Below are 27235 nucleotides of genomic sequence, written 5' to 3' on the forward strand. Positions count from 1 at the left end.
ACATATGCCAAGAAAACTATGCAAATCAGAGAGAGTTCATTAGCTGCAGGACACAGTATGTATGGATGAGATGTCAAGTGCATAGACTATGCAGGATCCCACGTAGTATCACTCAAAGAAGTAGGTTCAGTTTGGTGGGTTAGAGAGGACAGAGTGCAGCAGAAAAGAATGGAAAAGAGGTTTCGTTTCAAGTCTGGAGGCCTGCCTTTACGAAAAGAGAAAAAAAAAGTAAAGAGCCAGAACTCTAATAGTCTGGCCTTGTCCTTTGCTCCCCCTCATGTAATAAATTCATTTCTTGTAACCTCTTGTAACTGTTAATCACTCCTATAGAAAAGAAGGCTCTTGCTCTTATCAAGCTCTCTGATGACAATAGCTGCATTTGTAATATTGACATTAACTTCAGCATGTTTCCTCTGTAGCCCCTCTGGCTGTACATTCTGGGGCAAGAAACCATGGAGCCGTAAGAAGAAAATTCTTTGGCAGCTGGGCACATTGATTGGTGCTCCGGTGGGGATATCCCTCATTGCTGGCATTGCCATTCCTGCCATGGTCATTGGCATTCCTGTTTATGTTGGCAGGAAGGTAAGATATGTTGAGTTCTGTGCATGTTCCATCTTCAGGTTTGTTGGTAAAGGTTTGAAGGAAATGGGGAGGAGCTTATGTTTCAGAGCTGCCTGAAAACCAGCTGGTTCTTAAATAAAACTAATTTCTTAAGTGGATTTTCATAAATCCCCAAGAGATCTGAAAGTTCTTATTAACATCCTGGGCCTGGTTTGTCTCAGTGACTTAAAGGTAAAATGCTTACTTCACTCCCCTGAGTTACTTTGTCTCTTCTTACATTAACTTTTTCTGTATTAGTTTATATCATCCTGGTCTGAGTTAGATTAAAATGTGAGAAAGATGTCTCTTTGACATGGGGGAATATGTTTTAATATAGATAAATTAAAAGGGAATATTCACTTATCCTTTTTCTCCCTAGCAAAAAGATTGATGTCCTAACCTGCTGACCTGAATTTTCTTTCTTATTCTTAGATTCATAGCAGGTATGAGGGAAGGAAAACCTCCAAACATAAGAGGAATTTGGCTATCACAGGAGGAGTGACTCTGTCGGTCATTGCATCCCCAGTTATTGCTGCAGTTAGTGTTGGTAAGAAGCTAGCCAGGACCATGACTCCTCCCCTTACACGACCCACTCCCATTAGCTTTCTGGCCTCGCAGTTTAGCCAGCCGGCCAGATGTTTCACCCTGGATGCTCCTACATTTTATGTCAGACCCACCTTGGGAGTTTATTAGGCACTATTATTATTATCAGCCACACTAAAGTATCAGGGTTTGGGATCTTTCATTCGTAAGTTAGTGCCTAGAACTCCATCTGGCACATTAAAAAGATTGAATTAAAAAATATTACTTTAAGGCCTAGTTTTTCACCTTTCCTCTTCCTTCTTCATTTGCCACAGAACCCACAAAACAAAATTACTTTTGATTTGCTTAATGCCTCACAGTATTTTGGAAGGCATGAGGGTCTGTTTTAGAATAATAATAATATAATGTTTTCTGAGACTCTCCATGTGCCAGGAGCAGGTCTGAGTGTTTTGCCTGTATTAATTTACTTAATCCTTACAGCAGCCCAGTTGTAACAGAAAGGTGCAGTAATTTGCCCAAGGTCACTTAGCTGGGACATGAATTAAGGCAGTCTGACTTCAGAGTCTGGGCTTTTAACAACTAAGCCATTCTGCCTTCCACAGCAGCAAGATTTTGGAATTAACACTCTGGGGGGATCCTAAACCCTAGGAGTCACTTATTTAATGTTTGATTATTGATTGGTTCTTGGATTAGCACTTCAGCAGTGAATGGAAGGGGGAAAATGAAAGCAACATATATTTACTGCTCTGAGCACTGTACATACATTGATCATTGGCAACCCTAGGAAGATATGTCCAAGGTTATTACAGCTGGTAAATTGGAGACAGGATTCTAATCCAGGCCTTTCTGATTCCAAGTCCAGTCATCATTCTGTTGGACCAGTCCACCTCTTTAGCATAGCTATCTTCTGTCTTTCCTTGGCCCTTTATAAAGTGGTTTGTCTGTGTTCAGCCCTGGGAAGGAGAATTCAGGGCAGCTGCAACCTGATGGCCTGCTGACATGTTTCCTTATCTTCCCCAGGTATTGGTGTCCCTATTATGCTGGCTTATGTTTATGGGGTTGTGCCCATTTCTCTCTGTCGTGGAGGTGGCTGTGGAGTTAGTACAGCCAATGGAAAGGGAGTGAAAATTGAGTTTGATGAAGATGATGGCCCAATCACAGGTAAAAGGAGAATTTTAATTTCCCTTTGAATTTTTGGAACACAAGATAAAAGTCAGTAAAATTCAGCACATTTTACAGAGAGATTGACATTGGATTACATTGGCTAATGAGCTTTATAGGAGGTAAAGTATTTTTAGCTTTTCATTTCTTTTTTCCAGAGTTATTAGGTTAATTCCCCTGGTACTTGCCTCTGTGTGGCAAAGTACAAACTAGTAGGACTCCAAGTAACTCTAAGTATGCTGGTAATAGTAAATTACATAATTATAATAAAGTCTTATATCTGCATTGTACTTTATAATTTTCAGAAGACTTACACAGTTGTTATTTTCACTTGGCTTTTACAACAGCTCTGAAGAGAGAGGGCCAGGGCTGTTATTATCCCCAATTAAAGGGAACTTATTTAAGCCTTTGTCTCAACATCTGTTAAAGGGGTTTAAGAGCTTCTGCAGAGCTGGAACTATAGCAAGTCTTCTGACTTACACTTTGATGTTGTTTTCACTTTACCATATTAACTAACCTGGGACACAGAGATCCCCAAAGGTCTTTCAAACTTCCTACTAGAGTCAGCACACGACCTAAGTGTATCTTGAAATTCTCATGTTTAATTAGATGACATCTATAGTGTAATGGAAAGAATAGGAGACTTAGAATCAGATTGTAGTTTTGTGTGACTAGCCACAGACAAGGCATTTAGTTCTAAGCTTTTGTTTCCTCACCTAAAATTGGGGCTATTAGTTCCTAGTTACTGGGAAGATTACATGTGAGCATATGTTAAAACACCGGATATGTGGTAGCTGCCTGTAGTAGCTATTCATTAAGTGAATAAATGAGTATTTTTCTACATGAATATTCTCTGCTCTGAAGAGTCATTGCAGGAAAATGCCAGACTCTGTTTTGATGCTGTGCTATCATCAATTGAGATGTTTGGTTCCATCCCCAGTGGCAGATGCCTGGCGAGCCCTCAAGAATCCCAGCATTGGGGAAAGTAGCATTGAAGGTCTAACTAGCGTATTGAGCACCAGTGGAAGCCCTACAGATGGACTCAGTGTTATGCAAGGTCCATACAGCGAAACAGCCAGCTTTGCAGCCCTCTCAGGGGGCACGCTGAGTGGCGGCATTCTTTCCAGTGGCAAGGGAAAGTACAGCAGGTAAGCAATTTCTGACAGAACCAGTTGGAATTATAAGAAGTAACATATCATATTGAGCCATTTCTCTGTGCCAGGCATATCTCATATAGCATATCATTTTGATATAATCATCAATGGTGTTTTTTTGTTTTGTTTTGTTTTAACTTTTACAATTAGAAAATAGGCTAGAAAGGTTAAGCAACTTAAAAGTTCTGTGTTTTTTCCCACTGCACCATAGTGGCTCCATATAAAGAATATTTTTTTTTTTTTAAACACAATAATCCTGTGTTCCTGGCCAATCTCTCTCTCTGTTTTTTGTTTTTTTTTTAAATATTTATTTATTTATTTTGGCTGCACCAGGTCTTAGCTGCAGCACACAGGATCTTTAGTTGCAGCATGTGAACTCTTAGTTGCGGCATGCATGTGGGATCTAGTTCCCTGACCAGGGATCGAACCTGGGCCCCCTGCATTGGGAGCACAGAGTCTTAGCCACTGGACCACTAGGGGAGTCCCAATAAAGGATAATCTTGACTTCAGATCCTCCCTCTACTACGTTAGGCTGCCTCCATCAGGAAGGGGAAGCATGCATTTTTGTAGAATTCCCAAGACTGTGTCCTCCATTAGGCTTATCACTGGCTTTCAGTTGAACAGCATTTATACTATATCTTGTGGCTTATTGGTGCTGTGATCCTTAAAACCTTCCTATTCTGATTCCCATTTGATAGATGAGGTAAATCAATTCTATAAACTTGTGTTGAGAATATGTAAAGCTTTATGACTAAAAAGGTTATGACTTGGTTGGTCGTTTTACCAGTTAGAAAAAACAGAACATATTCAGAGGAGCATAGCAGATGTTACATGAGAAGCAGTTATTTGAACGCACTGGAGAAGAGAGCCCTGGGGAGGGGTAAAGGTGGTACAAAACAAGGTAGGGGAGATGCTTGCCTTCAGATATCTGAAGGGCCTTGAACTGGAAAAAAGCATTAAGAGTTCTGCCTCATGCCAAGAGATAGATTAAGACGATTTGGCAGAAGCTAGAGGGAAACTAATTTTGTTTCATTATAGAGACTATAGGAAAAATCTATATAAAGTCCAAAGAAGGGATGGATTACGTCTATCCCTGGAAGTGTTTATAAAGTGAGACCAGAGGGCCATTTGGCTCTTAGAAGGAGTCAAGCAACAGATGGCAGATGGACTGGATCCCACACCAGTGCTTGTCAGTTACCTGGGAGCCTTTTCAAAATAGATGTCAGCACCCTATCCCAGAATTAATAAATTAAAATCTCCCAGATTCTCTCCTACTCTCCTAGGGATCTGTGTTTTGAAAAGGTTCCCCAGGTGATTTTAGCATACCCATTGCACAGACTAGCATCTGCGAACCACCTAAGGTGATAGATGGCCTTTGTGAAAGGCCTCTTCCAATTCTAACTGTGATTCTATGGCAGAGCTGAAACTAGGACCCAGGTCTCTGACTCAATGTACTTTCCATTGCACTGCCTCATTTTCCTGAGCCATGGCACATTTTTGAAGGGCATCTAAGGCTGGAGCAGCAGAGCAAAGACTCAGGCAGCAGGATGGAGGTTGATTGAATGTGCAGCTGCAGGCTGCTGCTGACCTGTCTGCGTTTCATGACTCTGGTTGTCTCTTGTTAGGGGATCCTGCCCGCACATGCTGGAGAATTCACTGTTGTGCTTTCTTAAAACCAACACCCCTGTAAATAAGCAGACATAATTGGATACTGACTTGCTGAAACTGCAACTTAGGCAGTCCAGCTGTTCCAGTACTGTGAAGGCCTTTTATAGGAAGTAAATGAGTCAGATGGGTTTGACTGTGAAACCCATTATGAGGAAATACTTAAGTATGCAACCAAGTGATGTTGGAGTCAAGAAAGGAAAAGCTGTGGGTCCTCTGAGACACCATTGGGAAAGTTTGCTGCTCTTGTCAGAGGTTGACTCTTATTATGTCCTTTAAGCTCATAGGCTGGGGGTAATTTGATTGCTAAATGTTTAAGTTCCTAGTATGTGCAAGACATGGAGGGTAAAGCGTGAATGAGGTGTGGTCTCTCCTTTTTTGGAGCTCACAGATGACTGGGAAAGAGATGCATAAATTGATTTAATAAATAGGTAGGTGCTGTGGGAGCACTTAGCAGGAAGTGACTGGTTTGATAGAAGAATGAAGGGAGATGATACTTCCTTTGTTGTTAAGGACTGAGTATGAGTTTGTCACATAGAGAAAGGAAACTTCCAGAGAGAGGGACTAGCATATGCAAAGTCATAGAGGTATAAAATGTGTATAGGTGCATAAGGAAAGAAAAAAATTCAGTGTGATTATGATTTAGGACCTATGGTGAGAGATGGAACTGGAGAGAGAGCTTGGAGGCAAATCAGTAGACCTTAAATGCCTGTTGGCAAGAGGGAGCCAAGAGAGGGCTGTTAGAGTGATCAGGTTTTTGTCCACGTTGGCACTGATCTGGAAGTTGTTTGACTTGGACTTAGGGCTACTGGAAAGAGAGCCCAATTGCAGTTACCCACTCGGGAGCTGTTGAGGGCCTGAAGTTAAACAGTAGCAGTGGGGATGGAAAGGAGGGGACGATTTCAGTAGATAAATTTAAGAGAGAAGATGTGTGGGCATCTGTTTGAGCTATTTGACATTTGGAGAAGATCAGATCAACTCAATTTGCAAGAGAATAATGGAAGAGGTATGTGCCAGGAAGCAGACTGTCTCGGAATACCCAGGTCTCGCATTAACTTAAACGTCCCCTCTTTACACAGGTTAGAAGTCCAAGCCGATGTCCAAAAGGAAATTTTCCCCAAAGACACAGCCAGTCTTGGTGCAATTAGTGACAACGCAAGCACTCGTGCTATGGCCGGTTCCATAATCAGTTCCTACAACCCACAGGACAGGTATGTGAACAGTCAGAAGCCTAGGAGAGGTTGCATTTTTTTGGTTGGGTTTTGGCCTTAGAAGCTCAATGCCTCATGTTAGGGCTCTGTGTACCACCTAGTGTGATACATAGTGTGTATACCCTGTGAATTCATCCAGCAAGTTCTTGGTATGGGAGTATTTGGCATCTCTTGATTGATTTTTCTTGTTAGCACTTGATTTTTAGAGGTTCTTTCTTCCTTTTCTATTTCCTTTTTTTTCCTTTTCTTTTCTTGGCTATTGCAACAGTGTAATTATTCACGTGGAACTGAAGAGCTAGATTGGTGTCCATTGATGTATGTATGTAGCTCTATGGTTTCTGCTCTCATGTTGCTCTTTGCTTGATGTGGCTCCTGTTGCCTATTTCTCTTTATATTTGAGAAGCTAGTGTATCTGGTATGGTGTGACTGCAGCACTCCCTACTGGAGAGATTCTGGTTTCTTCTAATTGTGGCAGAGAAGTAAAAAGCTGTGACTCTTCTTTCACTTTCATATTTTGAGTAAGATAGTGTGAGGCTCCGAACCTTAGTTGAATTTTGGAAGCTCATTTTTAGTTGTTTAAAGAAATTGGCAGAATAACTAATAAGGACCTACTGTATAGCACAGGGAACTCTTCTCAATACTCTGTAATGACCTATATGGGAAAAGAATCTAAAAAAGAGTGGATATATGTATACATATGTATAACTGATTTCATTTTGCTGTACAGCAGAAACTAACACAACATTGTAAATCAACTATACTCCAATGAAAGTTAAAATATAAAGAAATACAGAACTTGGCAGAGATGTTTGTGTTTGTGTACGTATTTTAAATCAACAAAAAGATCTAATTGTTCTTCTCCATCTTATTTGAGTATTAGATTAAATTTTATTTTCTCTAAAAGTGAGCTCTATTCTACTATTAACCTATATTTTCGGACCTTCTAATCCTGAACCCACAAACTGCTTTTACCAACAGGTATAGCATGACCCATGCATGATTCAGCAAAGTGGATTTTGTCTCCACAGAGAATGCAACAATATGGAAATCCAAGTGGACATTGAAGCCAAACCAAGCCACTATCAGCTGGTGAGTGGAAGCAGCACGGAGGACTCACTCCATGTTCACTCACAGATGGTGGAGAATGAAGAAGAAGGTGGTGGTGGCGGTGGCAGCAATGAAGAGGATCCCCCCTGCAAACACCAAAGCTGTGAACAGAAAGACTGCCAGGCCAGCAGACCTTGGGACATCAGCCTGGCCCAGCCCGAGAGCATCCGCAGTGACCTGGAGAGCTCTGATACGCAGTCCGACGATGTGCCAGACATCACCTCGGATGAGTGTGGCTCCCCTCACTCCCAAGCCGCAGCCTGCCCCTCAACACCCAGAGCCCCAGGTGCACCGAGCCCAAGTGCCCATATGAACCTCTCTGCCCCAGCTGAGGGGACGACTGTCTTGAAGCCGGAAGATGCAGAAGCCAGAGTATGAAGTGGAATAAATGCTCCTGTTCTGAGAAGCACACTTGTAACTGCATCTTTTGGAATCTTTTTGGGGGGGGCAGGGATTTACATATTTTATTTCAAAGATTCTCTGGTCACAGGTTTTCCCCAGGGAAATTCTGAGAAATTTGCAATTTCTTAACAGAGGAAACATGGAAACTTTGCCCTTGGTTCCACCCCCCATCCCCTTTGCCCACCCCCCACCCTTTTTTAGTTTTAATTTATTGGTTAAACTGATGGTGGCAATCTGTGAGGTGTGTCAAAGAGTGTACAGATGTATGTGTGTATATTGTATGTATGCTAACATATTACTGAAGGACACATTTTAATAAAGATTTCTGTCGTAATTCAACTCCTCTCATTTTCCTTGGCTTGGATAGTTCTCCAGAGCCAAGTGTTTGAAACAGACCACTACATCTTTAACAGTCTCTAGATCTAAGCTTTCCTAATCCCAGGGAAGAAGGATGGTATTCTAACCAGACTGCAGTGGAGTCATCTGTAAACCAATGACTCCTAGTATGACAGGAAGCAAAGCCAAGCTTGACTTGGACTGTGTAGTCAGACTGAAGAATTAGCTGAGTCAGCCAGATAGAGAAGCTGGAGATGAAAATGAGCCTTGTTTGCCCTCTAGAGGCAGCTGTGCAGTTTTCCTATTAAAGCTTTATTTACCCCTTTCTGCATTATAGTCACTATTAGAAACGTGCTTCAGAGGAGGGAAGGGGTATCAGTTCCAGTGGCTCTTCAGAAATCCCAGTGAATGTTGCATGGTTATAAGTTGGGGAACAGAGTATTCTTACTGGATAAAGAAATGTACCTATTCTGCATAATCACCAAGCAATATCCTAGGTGTTTGTTATGCTCCCGTGTACACATTCCCTGTTCCAAAAAACTCTCTAGTTTTGCCAGTCTAGTTTAAGTAAGAGGGACTAAGGAATCTGACTAGGATTTGTAATGAAAGGAGAGAGGAGGCATGTCATCAAAATCACAACATATTTAATTTTATCTGATCTTATAATTTTGTCAGAATTGAGCTAAGTTAGTGTTACTTGGGGTTTTGGCTCTGTCTAGAATAATGGCCTTAGAAATCAAAGCTCATACATAGTATAGCAGAAAAAAGATTTATGAAACCTGATCTGAGATTCCAAATCTGGCAGTAATTTACTCTGTGACTGTGTGAGTCAGTTACTCTCTCATGCCGCTAATATCCCCAACTCTCAGACAGTATTTAAGGAGCTTCCAGTGCCAAACTTCTCTGTCACTTTAACCCTGGGCCCAGAGGAAGAATTGAAAACATCCTTTCCCTGAGGACCAGATGGCTTTCTGTTTCCTTTCACAGATGCACCTGCTCTTTGTCTTCCTGGCCTGTGCTTTACTACGATGAGGATGATGAGTCTGGACAACAGCCATCTTGGAAGATTCTTATCTCTTCGGCACCGCAACCAGACTTAGCACATTACCCTGCACCTGGGACAGGAGGTGCTGTTAGTGGACTTTGGGTCTCTAGAAGAATGACCAAGAGGGTGTCTTTGTGTGAAAAAGGGAACTTGTTGGGAAAAGGGGCAGACCGTATGGAAATCTCTGAAATGCAAATTATCAACTCAAGACTTGTATTTCTCTTGAAGCAGCATGAAGAGAGCAATTAACTTGGATAAAATCAAGGAAGTCTTTTGGAGGGGCAGGAGATTGCAGCCAAACCTGTATTTTTATCTAGGCTCCAGTTCTTACTGCTGCGAGAGTTGGGCTACGTACTCTGAGTGTGTTTACACTTAGCCAAAATGGGGATCATAATCCTAATTATGGAGTTGTAAAGATTAAGTGAGATGGCGTACTGAAAACGCTTTTGTTGAAGGCCCATATTTTTTTTTCTCCTGCAGGAATAAGAAGAAATAAGTTAAGGGAGATTATGGGTGCCATCTAAAAAAAGCCCAGAGCTCTAGACCAGAGGCTATGAAAAACTAAGCTTATTCTAATCCTTTGCAACACTGTTGTATCTCCTAGACATTAGATGAAAAGGCCCGTCAGCACCACCTGGAGGAGAACATGAGTAATGCATGGGAAAAGTTGATTCTCAGTTTAGAAAATGGGGAAAGTTTAATTTCTTACTTGTACAGCGTTCATTCATTCTGAAATACCTACTACGTTTCAGGTACAGGATGCAGCAATAAGGAAAACACAAAATTCCTGTTCCTGTGAAAGTCACACTCTAGTGGGAAAAGACGATCAGGTGTATAATCTGGATGAGGATAAGTGCAATGAAGAAAAGCAGGGAAAGTGGAAAAGAGAGCTGCTTTAGGTGGGTACTATGGGCCTCTCTGATAAAGGTACATTTTACTAGAGTCTTGATGGAGTTAAAGGTACATTTTATTAGAGTCTTGATGGAGTGAGAGAGAACCATGTGGATTTCTAGGGCAAGGACATACCAGACATGAAAAATAAGTATGAAGGTCCTTTGGTGGAGCATCCTTAGTCTGTTTAAACACACACACAGCATAGAGGCCTAAATGGCTGGAACAGAGTGGACCAAGGAGGAGAGTAGTAGATCAGGTTGAAGAGGTGGCTGAGGACAGGATTGTGTAGATTATCAAAACAACTCTGAAGACAATGACATTTTAGGTTACTCTGAGGCCAGGAAGAGAGGTAATCTTCAAAGCCAGACAGATGGGGTGTTGTGTTCAACTTTAAAAGTGGCTAAAACTGGGAGAAGACATGTCTGGTCACCAGTCCTACTTAGATGGGCCAATGGAAAGAAATTTGTGGAAGTGCTAAATGGGTACTTATTCATTCTGACCTCTTTCTAATGTACTGTCTTATACTCTAGAGGCTGGAAGGTTAAAACTACATGTCTCACACTTCCTTGAAACCAAGGTTCTAAATGTAATTTATTTTGCCAGATGCACAAACAAGGATATGGAAGGAGGAAGTGATTCAGGGCTCATCTTCAGCAACTTTGTTGTTCCTGCAAAAGTATAGAGCCCTTAGGTTTCCCTCCAGTGGTATTCCAATATCCATCAATAGTTGTGTGGATGTTGAAGGGACTCCTGATCCATAAATAACCGTCAGTGATACATGTTCTTGTAGTCAGCCTATGCTGGCCTCCTGGTTCCTCATCTTCCTGATGGCGGCAGAGGTAGTGGCTCCCATAGTGGACCGATCTGGGAGTCTTTCCTGGAGGTCCAGCCTAGAGCCCACTTGCCCAGCTTTCCAACTCCTTTGTAAGCACCTAATTTACGTGTATTGAATTCTTTTCTACTTAAAATAGGTGGAAGGGTTTTGTTTTCTGCAGTTACTGAACCCTAACTGATACAGTATTTGGTTCCAAATTTGGTTATAGACAATAGTCCCTCAAAGATGGGATTCTTGATTAGTTATGACTAAGTTGGATTTGAAGGAAATGAGAATCTAGTTGCCATTGAAAATGGTAAGGTAGTAGGCAAAGATGACTTACATCTGTGGTCACATTAAATGAGTTGTCTTTTGGATAAAAGACTTTGATAGACCAAGTGGCAGCCACAACAGACCATCGTGTAAGAAATGAAGACTTAAATGGTGGTGGCTTATGCTAGAGAGATTAAAGAAAGAAAATGAAAGCCTTAAGAGTTTAAAATTTTCAGCTCAAAGCTGTCTCTTGTAGCCACAAGGCTGATGTACATGAAAATCAAGGAGAGATTCTGGGTTGTTGAATTACGACATAAGTTAAATTCTTAGCTTACCAGTCTCTTATATAAAAGTTAGGATGTTGTTTAGGAAAGAGTAAGATGTGAAATGGGGACATGTGAGTAGATTTGGGTAAATCCTAGTGTTCTGAACCCACAGACTCCACTTAGCTTCTCTTACCAGCAGAAGCAGCCCTCCCTCCTCCCCCTGTTGATAGGGCTGGTCCTGTCCTCCCCCCGTTGATAGGGCTGGTCCTGTCTTCCCCCGTTGATAGGGCAACTTACCTGCGGTAGTTGCCTTGAAAGGGAAGGCTTTTGTGTCCCTTCTCATGTACTTCTCATGTCCCACCCACTACCCCTTATTGCTACCAAATCTGTGACTAGAGTCAGATCCCAGTATGCTTTAGAAAGGCAACCACAAAATCTGACCTGAGAGAAAGAAAGGTTACAGAATTGTGAGATTTTGCTAATTTGAATCAGCAGAAACCTGAGGAATGTGTGTGGACTGGATTCCAAAGGTATTAGACCAGGAAGAAAAGAACAATTTTATTTTCATTTGGGTTGAACTTATTAATATGGGCATTCTAGAGATTCTGGAATCATTATACTGACTTTAGCAGCTAAGAGTAGCTCTTAGCTGGTTGGTTGGATGAAACCTGGACTTAACAGTGGTCTACACTCAAATTGAAATGCTAAAAATTCCTTAGTATAGCATTAGAAGATGAATCCAGAAACATGAAGATAGAAGTGTTGGTATAGATTTATCATATGTGTGACCTACTCATCTCCTAATTTTGCCCTCTAAAATTGCTCAGAGGACATTCCTTTCACAAAGGAATTGGAAAGTACATAGATAAAGGGAACACCTTACCTTGAAAGTGCTGTAATGTATATTCTCTATAGTCGGAAGTGAAGCTAAGAGATGCTGCCATTGAAATGGAATCCCTGATATCAGTAGGTATGACGGAGATCCTGGAGTGGCAGGGGCCAAGGGGCAGTACCAAGGCAACAGAGCAGGAATACTTGGTTTGTATACACAAAGCAAAACTCCAGGTCTGGCAAAGAGAGGCCTGTTTTAAGTCACCAAAATGGAGAGTTATGGACACTCACTAAATTCTCAGACCCAAAGCCCTTGAATAAAGGAATGCTGAGTACCCTGGAGAAAGCACCCAGCAATATTACCATAACTAAATTGTAAGTTTTCTAATCTTCCCCAAAGGAATCTTAAGTCAATTAACTATGTTCCTGTGCTTAGGGAAATGGAAATACCCAGGCCTTTAGCGAATACTTGGAAACTGACCCTAAGCCAGTACTAATCTCAAGGGACCTAAAAGGTCTTTGTGGACCACTAGTTAAAAATAGAAGACTTTGGGGCTTCCCTGGTGGCGCAGTGGTTGAGAGTCCGCCTGCCGATGCAGAGAATACGGGTTCGTGCCCCGGTCCGGGAAGATCCCACATGCCGCAGAGCGGCTGGGCCCATGAGCCATGGCCGCTGATCCTGCGCGTCCGGAGCCTGTGCTTCGCAACGGGAGAGGCCACAATAGTGAGAGGCCCGCGTACCGCAAAAAAAAAAAAAAAAAAAGCCTTTGGGGTGTTACGGGTTGAAAATTCATATGTTGGAGTCCTAATCCCCAGTACCTCAGAATGTTACCTTATTTGGAAATTGGGTTGTTGCAGAGGTAATTAAGATGAGGTTATACCAGAATAGGGTGAGCCCCTAATCCAATATGATTGGTGCCATATAAAAAGGGGAAATTTAGACAAAGAGTCACTCATACAGGGAGAATGCCATGTGAAGATGAAGGCAGAGATCGGGATGATGCAGCAGAAGCCAACGAATGCCAAAGATTGCCAGCAAACCATCAGAAGCTAGGGGAGAGGCATGGAACAGGTTCTCCCTTACAGCCCTCAGCAGGAACCAACCCTGTCAACACCTTGATCTTGGACTTCTAGTCTCCAGAACTGTGAGACAATAAATTTGTAATGCTTAAGCCAGCCAATTTGCAGTACTTTGTTATGGCACACCTAGCAAACTAATACACAGGGATCATGTAACTTAAAAGGAATCTTGGCCTGTATCTATCTCACATATTCATCCTGTGTGTGGTTATTTCCCAGTTCCTCTAAGCACAATTGTAATAGATGTATTTGGCACCTGACAGAATCTTCACATTGACCGGTAGAGTGAAAGCTATTGTGGTAAGAAGAGCAGAGGAAAGCCCCTTGCACAGTCCTACACCAGAATCATAAGCCAGAAGAAATAGTGCATCCCTGAGGGCATGATAAATATTACCGCCACCATCCAAGACTGAGAAGTTCCACAGTGGTGATCCCTATCATATCTACATTTAAATTATTTGCCCGGTAGAAGGCTTGCCATGTAGCTGTTATTTCAGATATAATCACTTTGAAGCAAGTCAACACCTGCCCCAGCACCTGCAGCCGTGCAACTACTGGCCTGGAATCTGCTTTTTTTCTCTAGCCCAAATAGCAGAAAACATGAAAAGCAGATTACTTTTACCTGTCGAGGTCAACAGTACCACTTACTGTCCTCCCTCTGGGTGGTATCACCTCTCCAGCTCTGCTGAAATCTAATGCGCAGGCACATCAATCATTTCATATTTCCCAGAACATCACTTTGTATGTGATGGCATGTTTTTGGACATAATAAGCAAGAAGTAACAGGTATCTAAATGCCTTGGTAAAATACATGTGTTCTGGAGGATAGGAGATAGTCCCTGCGGAAGCTTAAGGGAACTTTCAGCTCCATGAAATTTTTCGGGATCCAGAGCAGGAGTCTGGAGGATGGCAGTTTATCTAAAGTGATCGATGAGCTGTTGCACTGTATACCCCCCACCACTAAGAAAAATCCTGAGCATTTGGTGGATTTCTTGATTTGGGAGGTAGCATACCCCGTTTGATTATGCTGCACTGACCTGTTTTCCAAGTAACCCACCAGGGCTACTAGCTTTGATGGGCCCAGAGAAAGAGAATGGTCACCAGTTGGTACAGGCTGCAATGTAAGCAGTTAGAATTTTATGACCTAGCAGATCCAGGGGTGTGCAAAATCCCTTGGCAACTGAGGCTACTGTACACACACTGTGGCAAACATCCATAAGAGAAAAACAGCACAGGGCCATCAGATTTCAGAGTCAAGTCAGGATATTTTTGGCAGTGGCAATTCTTTTGAGAAGCTGATGTTGGCTTACAGCTGAGCCCTGCTCCATGCTCTGGAGGGACCGGCTGGGCACTTAATATCAGATCAGAGCCCTCCCATCACAGAGAAGGCAGGGATTTGTCCTCACTGGAAAAGACACTCAAGATATGAATTGTTTCCATGTATGCCAAGCCTAAAATATTCATAAAGAATAAACTTTAAATGAGAAAAATAACAATTATCAAGGCAAAGACATCCATCCCCCCATTATTCTAAATTTGACTATATGTTCACTTTGAGAAACATAGTGCTTAAGAGGACAGACAACAGAGCCAGAATGCCTGAGCAGGAATTCTAACTCCACCATTTATTTAAGTAGCTTATGACCTTGGGCAAATTATTTAACCTTTCTGTCTCCGTTTCTTCATTTGGGACTATGAGGATTAAATGAATACATATGACAGTGCCTGGCCTGTAGTAAGAGCTATATGTATGAGCTAGCATCGTCCTTTTAATTTATTATTATCATGCTCATATCATCATCATTGTTACTGTCCATGAACTTACTGAATGTCTATTCATCATGTAGTATTCCACACAACACTGCCTCTCATCAAGTGAGGCAATGGGCTAAGACCCATGGATCATCCAAAGCAGCTGGCCTCACACAACAGTCAAATGGCGCTATTGGAAGACAGCATCTCATGCAGTGGAAGTTCTGTCCTATAGGATGAGGTATGTTCTGAAACAGTGACCTATATATAAGCCATTCACAAAAGTTTTGCTTCTTGCCCCTGTGACTTTGGTCTTTTGTTAGTTTAGAAGTCTCAATACCCAGAGGAGAAGTACTTCCACCAGGGCACGTAACAATGAGTCCACTGAACTGGAAGTTTCTTGGCCAATTTGGGCTCCTCATCCACTGAACCAATAGCCTAAAAGGGGGCAGTTGTGTTAGATGGAGAGATTGATCCTGATTATCAAGGGAGATAGGTTTGTTGTTGCTCAATGGGGGCAGGAAGGAGTGTGCCTGGAACTTAAAGGGTGCTCTGGGCTACTTCTAGTACTGCTGTATGCAGGAGTCAAGGATAAAAGGCTATTCCAGGGAAGGCTTAATTCTTTTAGGAATGAAGATTTGGGTCACCACACCAGATAAAGAGCCTCATCCGGCTGAGATACTGGCTGTGAAAATGAACTTCATAAGTAGTAGAGAAAGATATTTATGAATATAAGTAATTCCTGAAAGGTGGAGAGATGAGGACTGTATTAGCGTTTCATATTTTTCCCTTGCTCTGATATGTATATATTTATAGATATCATCCCATTTCTTCCCCTCCCACATTTTCCCTAGTATCATAAGGTGTGTTGGTAAGTTGATCAGTTAATCATTAGGTTACAGGTTGTTGAGACACGATCGTAACTGAACTGGAATGAATATCACCCAGAGCTGGATACATGACTAATGAGATTTTGGATCTCTCCTTTTAGGGAGGGTGAAATTGGGTAGATGTGGTGAATTGCTTGTCAGCATCCATTCCAATCTCTTTCTCATAGTGCCAAGGCCAGAGTTAAATGCTACACTTCCCAGAATCCCTTGCAGTTAACATTCTGCATGCAAATTAGGGTTTATAAATTGCATCCGTTTATATAAGAGTTGGGAGGAGAAAATAAGACAAAGGCCATCTCCCAGCTGTGTGGTTGTTGCTTCATGTTTGTGGCAACCTTGAGTTACTTCAGCAGCATTCCAATGTCCAAGCACTAGTTTCATGAGGTTGAAAAGCAGTGGTGGCAGCAGCAGAGGTGGATTTCTGATCCCTGGTCCTTAGATTGCAGCCACATGGTGTGTGTGTTTTCTAACCATCTTATTTCTTTATGGAGATACAACTCACATAACATGAAATTCACCATTTTACTTTTTTTTTTTGGACGCACCGTGAGGCATGCAGGATCTTACTTCCCTGACTAGGGATCGAACCTGTGCCCCCATGCAGTGGAAGTGCAGAGTCTTAACCACTGGACTGCTAGGGAAGTCCTGAAATTCACCATTTTAAAGTGTGCAACTCAGTAAGTAGATTTTAGATATATTCACAAAGTTGTGCAACTATCACTACTGTCTAATTCCAGATGATTGCCATCACCGCCCCCCCGAAAGAAACCTATTATCAGTCAGTCGCATTTCCCCCCTCCCTCCAGCCCTGACAACCACTAATCTACTTTCTCTATGGAATTTACCTATTCTGGACATTTTGTATAATCATACAAAATGACTTTTGTATATGACCTCTTTCACTCGGCATAAGGTTTTCAAGGTTCATCCACGTTGTAGCATGTATCAGTACTTCATTTCTTTTTTTTTGGATGCATAATATTCCATTGAATATTGTAAGGATTTTGTATGGATATGTTACATTTTGTTTATCCATTCGTCAGTTGATGAATATTTAGATTGTTTCTACTTTTTGGCTATTGTGATTAATGCTGCTATGAATATTGGTATACAGATATCTTCAAGTCCCTGGTTTCAGTTCTTTTGGGTATATACCCCAGAAGTGGAGTTACTGGATCATATGGAAATTTTATGTTTAATTTTTTGAGGAACTACCATCCTCTTTCCATAGAGGCTATACCATTTTACCTACCAGCAATACACAAGGGTACCAATTTCTCCACATCCTTGTCAGCCCTTGCTATTGTGTCTTTTTCATTATAGTCATCCTACTGGGCATAAAGTGGTACCTCATTGTGGCTTTGATTTACATTTCCCTAATGACTAATGATGTTGAGCATCATTTTCATGTACTTTTTGGCTATTTGTATATCTTCTTTGAAGAAATATCTAGTCAAATCCTTTGCTCATTTTTAAATTGGGTTGCCTTTTTTATGGTTGAGTTATAAAGACTTCTTTATAGGTTCTGGTTATAAGTTCCTTAACAGATATATGATTTGCAAATACTTTCTCGCATTCCATGGGTTATCTTTTTACTTGGTGTGTTCTTTAATGCAAGAATTCTAGTAGCAGCCTCCTGACTCATCACCTTCATGATTGTGCCAGTTAGCAGCTATTCTGGGGTCTTGTTCTGGAAGTCATTCCTGGAGCCCACTCCTCCAGCCCTCCCAACTATTTTGTTTAAACCTCTGATTCCCTGTATCAAATCCTTTTCTGCTTAAAATAGAGTGGTTTCTGTTTCCTGCAACTGATCCCTGACTAGTAGACAGCACAGCTTGAAAACTTCGAGCAAGGATGTGTGACATGTCATTTTGCTAGAGCTGATGTGCAGCCCAACTATAATAATAACAAATTCCTGGAAAGTCAAATTTGGACACACCTTTGTGCCAATCCCTTCATTTCTCAAATGAAGGAAGGAAATGGAGACACAGTGAGGAAGACACAAAAACCATGAAGCTGAGGACCTGCACCTCCCCCTCCCATCTCCCAGGGCCAGCAGACCTGAGCTGATCTTGCGTCATAAAATCAGCGGGATCTAGGTCACGTAAATCCGATGAGGCCAGCCCTGCCAACCTTACTGCAGCTGACTGGACACAGGATTCGGGCCCAGGCCACATGCTGCTGTGAACAACATGGATGTGATGGAGGCCACACACCTGTGTGAGGCCGTCTGGTATGAGAGACGTAAGTGCTAGGAGCACATCCAGAGCATGTTGCCAGAACATTGTTCCTGTTCTCCAGGGACCTGCTTGGGGCCCCTGAGATGGCTTCCCCTGATACCCCACATCCTCTGAGTCCGTACCATTCGCCCCCATTCCTGAAAGTCGTCTGAGCACCTGAGGAAGCTAGGAACATACCCAGCCATGGCCACTGATTTTCTGGAGATCGAAGCCTGGTCAAAAAAGAAGCAGGCCGCAAACCCAGATCTGGAATTCGTGCTCTTCCCACTCCAATATGGCTGTCCCTCATGCAGACATGAGGGAGAGGGCTTCATGAGTGGAGGGTGACAAAGAGAGAAGACTGCTGGTTCTTTGTGGCTGAATTATCAGGCCTGAGTTGTCATCACAAGGAGCCAGCAAGGGCGGGATAACCACCCCTCCTCTTACTTTTGTGCGTCTGCCTTTGTGAGTGGCTTGGAATATAGTTCCAGCTCTGGATACTGCTTTGTCATTCCTTAGGCACCAGCCTTTGAGGAAATCCACTCATTGCCCACCATATGTGGACAGCTGCTCTGTTCAGGCTCTGTGTCAGGGCACAGAAACTGACACCCGGAGACAGACCCAGGCCCTGGAGATGGAAAATCACCAATGAAAAAAACACTTCTTGAAATCATAGATGTGAATGAAAGGGAAATTGGCCTTCTCTTTTCATAAACCTTTAACCAGTGAGTGCAGGAAAGGAGCAGCCAGGAAACGGAGGAGGAGAACCGGGAATGAAGGAAATGATGGGGTGAGGATTTCAGGAAGGAAAGCAGGGTTAGCTAACATGTGAGACAGGTCAGGCTGGCCAAGAGCTGGATTTGTCACAGGGGAAGTAACTGGTAACTCTGGAAAGAGCAGTTTCAAAAGATGGCAGCAATAGAAAACTGATTTCGTTTAGTTGAGGTGTGAGTGAAAAGTAAGGAGGTACTGCTAAGAAGAGGAGTTCGTTGTTTTTTTTTTAAGTACAAGAGATTCAAGCATGTTTGGCGGCTCAGGAGAAAATAGGGTAGAAATGGAGAGAGTGACAATATAAGAGAAAGGAAGCTATTAGATGGTGCTTTGTCTTTAGGAAGATAGAGGGATGGGATCAAGGGCACAGGAAGAGGGGTTGGCTGTGGACATGAGAAGGACCCCCTGTGCTCTCAGCTTGGAGGGAGTTGGAGACCACCATGAGATCTAGTCTCCTTCCCCAAAAGGGATAATCTTCACCATGAGAAGATATAAAATGCCTGCCACAGAACAGATGGTTGATAAATATCAAGCCTTTCCTCCCTTCCCTGGCGGTGTAGTTTCAGTCCCCTGAGGCCACATGTGACCTCACTCTGGAATGTTTCAAGGCTAAAGAACACAGCTCCAGCTGGAGAAATTAAAGGCAATCCCAAACTTTTCTGGAATTCCAGGGGAGTAGAGGCTGCTTTCTCCTGAGGTTCCAAAGCTGGGAAGTTGTAAGCATGGATCTTCCACTACATGGACAGAGACTGCCTGATACTGAAACCAGCACAGACGAAGGCAGAGCTGAGAAATGGAGAGAAGACAAGAGACAGAGGCACATTTGAGCATACAAAATGACATTGGGGTTTTTTTTTGTTATTTTTGTTGTTGTTGTTGTAGTTTGGCCACGCCACGTGGCTGGCGGAATCTCAGTTCCCCGACCAGGGATTGAACCAGGGCCACAGCAGTGAAAGCACCGAATCCTAACCACTAGACCACCAGGGAACTCCCTATGTGACATTAATGCCAGGAGCTAACCACGCCTGAGGCCCCCAAACTTTCCCAGAACGTCATCCAACAAATTCCTTCCCCCTACCCAAAGCCCATTTCTGTTAGGATTCTGTCACCTGCAACTGAAGTTCTGACCACTGTGAGAAGTGGAGTGTTGCCAGTGATGTCCCTAACATGTGGAAATGGCTGAGTTGAGGTGAGGTACAGAACAGTGAGGATTTTCCAACTGTTGGGAAAATCCTGGGATTTTCCATTCCCAGGAGGCTAGGAGGTCAGCATTCCCTGAGATGCAGCTTCAAGGCCAGGGTCTCCTGAAGCTCAGACCATGTACCTGACATAGGTGGGATGTTTAGGGGACTTGCTAAAAATTTGTCAGGGGGCTGTATGTGTTGGCTATTTTCCCAAGCCTTGATTTCAGAGTCAAAGGCATAAATTTTGCAGAAAGAATAATGAAGAATAAAAGCTAACATTTCTGAGGCAGTCGTATTCCAGGCTCTCAGTGCTTTATGCATATTAACTCATTTAATCTTCACAATAACAATAGTACCATTGTTATTCCCCATTTTACATTTGAGGAACTGAGGCACGAAAGAATTTGCCCAAGATCACAAAGCTAGACAGGGTTAGAGCTATGACTAGAATCCAGGCAACATGACCTCTGAGCTTATGTACCTACAGCTTTGCTAAGAGAGAGCCTGTAGCCAGCAATCCAAGCTGATGCAGAGTCATGCTTTGCAAGATTGAAAAAGCTCATCTATTCACGTCAAAGCTAAAGTAGGTGGGAATAAAGGCAGGGAGGTAGGAAGCACAACCCCTCCCAAACCCTTCCTACCTGTTCCCACTAAGAGGACAGTGACCCTATGTAAAGAGCCTTCCACTGGGATGCAGCCTACAGGTCAGGGACAGCCAGCTGTGCCTTCCCCCCATGCCTGGTGTTCACAATTGCCTCAAGGCAGAGGTGAAGCTGGAGGCCCTGAGCTGAGGACTGGGAGGTCCTGTTGCTAAGACCCTGCATACCAAGCTCAAGGTCTAGATTTAGGGACCATAATTCATCATTCTTCTGACTTGGTTATTAATTCATGGAGTTATCCAAATGTGAATAGCCAGAAAACTTACACAGCTTTTAAGGGAGTGGTTCTGTGAGAGAAACCCCAATCCTGACAGGAGGAATCCTGTAATTGATCAACCCCAGGGGCAATGTCTTGGCCCCAAACAATACCAATGGGAAATCCTCAAAACTCTAAGATGTGGCCACAGTTAACAATGGTTAGATGAGATTCCCCCAACCTGGCAGAGCAGCCAGACTGGCCTCATTTTATCAAAGCAGGGAATCCTTGCTGTTCTCACTCTGAAGGATACAATACACACCAGGGACCACTGGGTGATTTTTCCCCTCCTCTCCTGTTCAAAATGGGATTGCTTATTTATAATTACCTTGTGTTCCCTTCATCAATGCACCAAGGTATTAGGGGCTGATTAACTTTGTTTATCTGTAGCAGCGTTTCCCAAAGTTTTTGGTCTCAGGATCCCTGTACACTCTGAAAAATTGAAGACCTGAAAGAGCTTTTGTTTATGTGGATTACATTATTGATATTTGCAATATTATAAACTAAAATTAAGAATTAAAAATAATTATTTATTAAAAAATAATAAACCCATCAATGTTAAATTAAATAATACCCTTTTCAATGAAAAATAATTACATTTTACAAATCAAAAAAATGAGTGAAAAGAATGACATTGTTTGACATTTTTGCAAATCTCTTTAATGTCTGACTTAATAAAAGGCAGCTAGAATTCCCATATCTGCTTCTTTATTCAATATGTTGAGATATGTTGTTTTGGCTGAAGTACATAAAGAAAATTCAGCCTCACACAGGTATATAACTGGGAAAAGGAGGAGTATGTTAAAAGGATTCTCAGATAATTGTGGATATTCCTCTTTGATACTCTACCTAAACTTGACAAGTCATAGTTTTGTAAAATTTAGTTTCATTGTGGAATCTGAAACCATATCTGTCAACTTTCCATTACATTAAAATATATTGGTCTCTCTTGCACTTTGAATTCATCCTTAACCTGTGCATGATTTTGTACAGGCATGTGTTGGTCACTTGGAAAGTATTGATTGGTTCACTGAGTTACACAGATCTTCCAAATGTTGACACATTTCATTCTACAATATAAAAGTCATATATGTTAATGTCACCACTAAAAGTCTTTAATATTGGGAAGCTGCTAAGCTCACGGCAGTGGATACCAATTTTCCAAACACCTAATTTTCACTCAAAAGCTCAAATTTTATCTTTGGCGCAAATATTGTCAATTTTTTCCCTTGAATTGACAGGCTCACTTCCTTCATTTTAGAGAAAATACCTGCAAAAAAACCTACATTTCCATAACCACAGTATGTCTTTCAATCCTTTTTTCAAGTAGAAATGGTGCTCATGAAAAAAAGCAGCTAGTTCATCTTACAACTCAAACAATTGCACAATTGCTTTTCCTGGAGACAACCATGGTACTTAGGCAGACAGCAGAATTCTTCCCATTCTGTCAAAATATTTAAAAGAAGTATACTCGTAGAGAGTTAATAAAGTTAATAATTTTTACTGTTTCATCAAGTCATTCTTAAATGAATCTGGTATATTTATTTTTTTTGCTGTGCATGCACAGCAGTGACGGATGCAATGACTACAAGGGTGTCCTGGAGTCCCTACTTTTCGTAGTGCTAAGGGGACAGCTGTTTGACCCACCATTGCTTTTCCGCCATCAGAACCGGAAAATAACATCTTAGAATTATGATAAAAATAGTTTTGACTTCACAGACTCCCCGATAAAGTCTTGGGGATCCTCAGAGGTTTGCAGACCACACTTGGAGAACCACTACCAATGCTTTCTTCATCAGTTAACAAATACGTATCATGCATCTACCATGTCCCTAACTAACACCATTCCAGGCCCTGAGTTTTGAGTAGTGAGTTTTATATGAGATACTTAAGGCCTCTGCTCTCATATGACCTACATTCTTGTAGACAGAGCACAGAATTAATATATAAATGAACAAGGTTATTTCACCTAGAGAAAAGTACCTTGGAAAAATAAAACTCTGTACTCCTTGAACATTATATAGTAATGAATGTCAATTATTTCTCAATAAAACTTAGGGGAAAAAAGAAAACTGGATAATTTAATAGAAAGAGGCTTTGGGGTAATTTACGTTCACGGTTCAATATGGTGTCCACTAAACCCTGTGCCTATTTAACTTTAAATTTTAATTATGTAAATTAAATAACTCAGTTTCTCAGTCATACTAGCCACATTTTAAGTGTTCGGTAACCACACGTGGCTAGTGGCCACCCTATTGGACCGTGCAGGTATAGAGCATTTCCATGATTACAGAAAGTTCTACTAGACAGCACTGATTTAGACAGTGAGACAGAGAAAAGATTTGAGGACAGAGTGTTGAAGGCAGAGGGACCAGCAAGAGCAAAGATCTACTTTAGTGCCTTGAAAGAAAAGGAAGAAGAGCAGGTGGCTGAAGTGCAGGGATTGAGAGGAGAGTGGTAGGATGTGGTATCAGAGAGATGAGTGGGGACCTTGGCATGTTGGACATTGTAAGCTGTGGTGAAGCCCTACATAGGCCACTAAAGGGAGGTGTTTATTTTTGTTTTGTTGTTAATTTATTTTTGGCCACGCTGCATGGCTTGCAGGATCTTAGTTCCCTGCCCAGGGATTGAACCCAGGCCCTTGGCAGTGAGAGCACCACCAGGGAATTCCCAGGGAGGTGTTGATATGACCTGATTTATGTTTTTGAAAGATCACTCTCTTTGCAGTGTAGAAAATAGATTTTAGGGGTAGATTAGAGGGGCCAGTTAGGAGGCTACTAGATGCAGGGAGTGACTGTGGAGATGGAAAGAGGCTTTTTAAGATATATTTTGGAGATAGGACGACAGGACTTGTTGATGGAGAGAATATGGAGAATGAGAAAAAGGGAGGAATCAGAAATGCGTTTTATGCTGTTGGCTTGAGCAACTAGGTAGATGATGGTGCCATTTATTGAGATGGGGAAGACTGGAGGAAGAATGAATTAAGGGGAGTGGAACTATGGGCTCTTCTTGGGTATATTCAGTTTAGATGGCCATTAGATGACAAGGAGGCATTTGGGTACACAAGTTTGGCACTTAGCAAGTGGTCAGAGCTGGAGATATATATTGTTGTTACTGACATTATCATTGACATGTTGATAGTATAAAAGCCAAGAGATTGGATGAGATCACTCAGAAAGAGGGTGCAGATGGAAAAAAGACCTTTGCCCAAATTCTTAGGCATGCCATCATGAAGCGTCAAGAGAGTGGAGGCTCTTAAGAAGCTGAAGAATTGAGAAGGTAATAGATAAAGTAATCTGGAAAGATAGGAGATAGGTGTCAGGGAGTAGGGTGCTGAAACGTAAGGTCTTAGATGTAGTATAGTTACTGAAGATGACAAGATCAAGGGTTTGACCTTAGAATGGGTAGTTGAAAACTACCATGCAGGGTCTTAGCAACAGGACCTCCCAGTCCTCAGCTCAGGGCCTCCAGCTTCACCTCTGCCTTGAGGCAATTGTGAACACCAGGCATGGGGGGAAGGCACAGCTGTCCCTGACCTCTAGGCTGCATCCCAGTGGAAGGTTCTTTACATAGGGTCACTGTCCTCTTAGTGGGAACAGGTAGGAAGGGTTTGGGAGGGGTTGTGCTTCCTACCTCCCTGCCTTTATTCCCACTCACTTTAGCTTTGACGTGAATAGATGAGCTTTTTCAATCTTGCAAAGCATGACTCTGCATCAGCTTGGATTGCTGGCTACAGGCTCTCTCTTAGCAAAGCTGTAGGTACATAAGCTCAGAGGTCATGTTGCCTGGATTCTAGTCATAGCTCTAACCCTGTCTAGCTTTGTGATCTTGGGCAAATTCTTTCGTGCCTCAGTTCCTCAAATGTAAAATGGGGAATAACAATGGTACTATTGTTATTGTGAAGATTAAATGAGTTAATATGCATAAAGCACTGAGAGCCTGGAACACAACGAGTGCCTCAGAAAGACCCACTGTGTTGGGTCTTCATTGCTGTGTGCGGGCTTTCTCTAGTTGCGGCCAGTGGGGGCTACTCTTCGTTGCAGAGCGTGGGCTTCTCATTGTAGCGGCTTCTCCTTGCGGAGCAGAGGCTCTAGGCGTGCGGGCTTCAGTAGTTGCGGTGCACGGGCTCAGTAGTTGTGGCTCGCAGGCTCTAGAGTGCAGGCTCAGTAGTTGTGGTGCCAGGGCTTAGTTGCTCCATGGCATGTGGGATCTTCCCGGACCGGGGATCGAACCCATGTCCCCTGCATGGGCAGGTGGATTCTTAACCACCGTACCACCAGGGAAGTCCCTGTTTCTTTTTCAAGATTGTTGGCTTATTCTGAGTCTTTTGCATTTCCATATGAATTTTATGATCAGCTTGTCAATTTCTGCCAAAAAAAAAAAGGCAGCTTGGATTTTGGGGAGAATTGCCATCCTAACAATATTAAGGCTTACAATCCATGAACACAGGAGTCTTTCCATTTAGTTATGTCTTCTTAAATTTCTTTTATATTACTGATTTTAAGCAGAAGAGTGACGTGATCAGATTTATACTTTAGGAAGATTACTCAGTAGTATGAAAAACCAATTGGGGGAAAGAGATGCTGCATGAGCAAGGACAATAGTCGCAGAGACAAAGAGGAAGCACTAGTTTCAGGAATATCTATGATGTAAATCGGCAGGACTTGACGATTGACTTCATGTAGAAAGAGAGGAAAGAGGAAAGAATGACTCCCAGGTTCTTGGCTTGGGTACCTCATGATGCCAACCCACTGAGATAGAAAATACACAAGAAGCAGTAGTGGGTAAAAGTTGGTACATGTTGAGCTTGAGGTGACTGGACACCCAGGTGGAGAGGTAAGATCATTGGATATTTAAGTCTGATCCTCAGGGGAGCTGTCTAGTCTGGGAGAATCATCATATGAAAGGAGAGCCATGAGACTACATGAATTAACCAATGGGACCCATAAAGGAAGCAACAAGGATACAGAGGAATACCAATATTTAAAGGTTGAGCTGTTGACAAAAAGTCTACAATGGAGACTGAGAAAGAACAGCCAGAGGCAGGAGGAAAACCGGGAAGGAGGTGTGTTACGGGAGTACGGAGAGAGTGGCTGATAATAATAAGTTAGGAACTGAAATGCTTCATTGGATTCAGTGTGGTCAGAAGTCACTGGTGACCTAGAAGAGGGCTCTTCCAGTGGAGGGCTGAACCGCACTGCTGTGGAGTGTGGAGGGGGTGGTAGTTGAGAAGATGGAAACAGCATGTAAAGATAATTCATTTCAGAAGTTTGGAGGGGAAGGGAAAGGAAGTACAAAAGCAGTAAGTAGAAATGTAAAGGGAGCCAAGGGAAGGTGTGTTTTTTTAGGATAGAAGAGACTTGGGTATGTTTATAGGCTGACGGGAAAGACTTGGCAGAAAGGAAGAGGGTGAGGAATGAAGTGTGTTCCATGTGGAGCTGTAGGAGTGACTGGGAGAGAGAGCAAGGTGAGTGGATTTAGAACAGTGCTTTCCAAATTTTAACATGCATACTAATCACATATCTCAAATCTCCCCTCTTCTTTCCGTCTTCATAGCCACCATCCTGGTCCAAGTCCCCTGCATTTCTCATTTCTCACCTGGACAAGTGAGCTGGCCTTCAGATGCTCAACCTTGTGATGTGGGCTTGGTGGTAAAGAAGCCAGGAGGGGGTTAACTGAACAGAAGAAAGGAGAATGGGCTGGCGGCCTCTGGGAAGTCAGAGGATGAGGCCATGGGAGTCAAAAGACCAGCATGGTGCAAGAGGAGTCTTTGTGGGATGCTCAAGGGTGGGATTTCAGAGGGGACCGTTCAAGGCATGAACCCGGACAGGATGGCTGGGGTCATGATGAAGGTCACTGAGGAGGTCAAGGAAGAGTATTGGAGGGTCCTTCACATGGATGAGCAGGACAATTTGGAATGACTGCCTCACCAAAATCTGGAAACCCAAGTCCTTGATAGATGGAAGGGGATGGCGGAGAGGGCAACAGATCAAGGTGATGAGAAGGGGTGGCAGCGTAAAGCCGGGAGTCAAGAGTCTCAGAGGAGAAAATTACATACGCACATAGGAAAAAACCCTCCAAAATGTGAATGCTGATTATCCGTGGGGATAGGGAGGATTATG

The 27235-nt window shown here is 42.6% G+C and overlaps 1 protein-coding gene across 7 annotated transcripts in view; it reads left to right on the forward strand.

The window, feature by feature from the left end:
• The window catches only part of RNF19B (ring finger protein 19B), a 43424-nt gene extending 16651 nt beyond the window's left edge, over window positions 1-26773 (forward strand). For 2 of the 7 annotated variants that reach the window (XM_022575129.3, XM_022575131.3), the window contains exons 4-9: window positions 420-582; window positions 1033-1147; window positions 2164-2304; window positions 3245-3452; window positions 6203-6334; window positions 7363-8177. In XM_022575129.3, coding sequence (XP_022430837.1) covers window positions 420-582; window positions 1033-1147; window positions 2164-2304; window positions 3245-3452; window positions 6203-6334; window positions 7363-7819 — 1216 coding nt within the window. In that variant the 3' untranslated portion in view covers window positions 7820-8177. Of the gene's footprint in view, window positions 1-419; window positions 583-1032; window positions 1148-2163; window positions 2305-3244; window positions 3453-6202; window positions 6335-7312; window positions 8178-9166; window positions 25942-26669 lie in introns of those variants that run through there. The other 5 variants (XR_016387905.1, XR_016387904.1, XM_022575130.3 and 2 more) reach the window with 5 other exon arrangements.
• The last annotated feature ends 462 nt before the right edge of the window (window positions 26774-27235 follow it).

The sequence above is a fragment of the Delphinapterus leucas genome, chromosome 1, assembly GCF_059928025.1.
Source record: "Delphinapterus leucas isolate spDelLeu-1000000601 "Yukka" chromosome 1, BTC_Dleu_Yukka2, whole genome shotgun sequence".
In the NCBI taxonomy this organism is placed as follows: domain Eukaryota; kingdom Metazoa; phylum Chordata; class Mammalia; order Artiodactyla; family Monodontidae; genus Delphinapterus; species Delphinapterus leucas.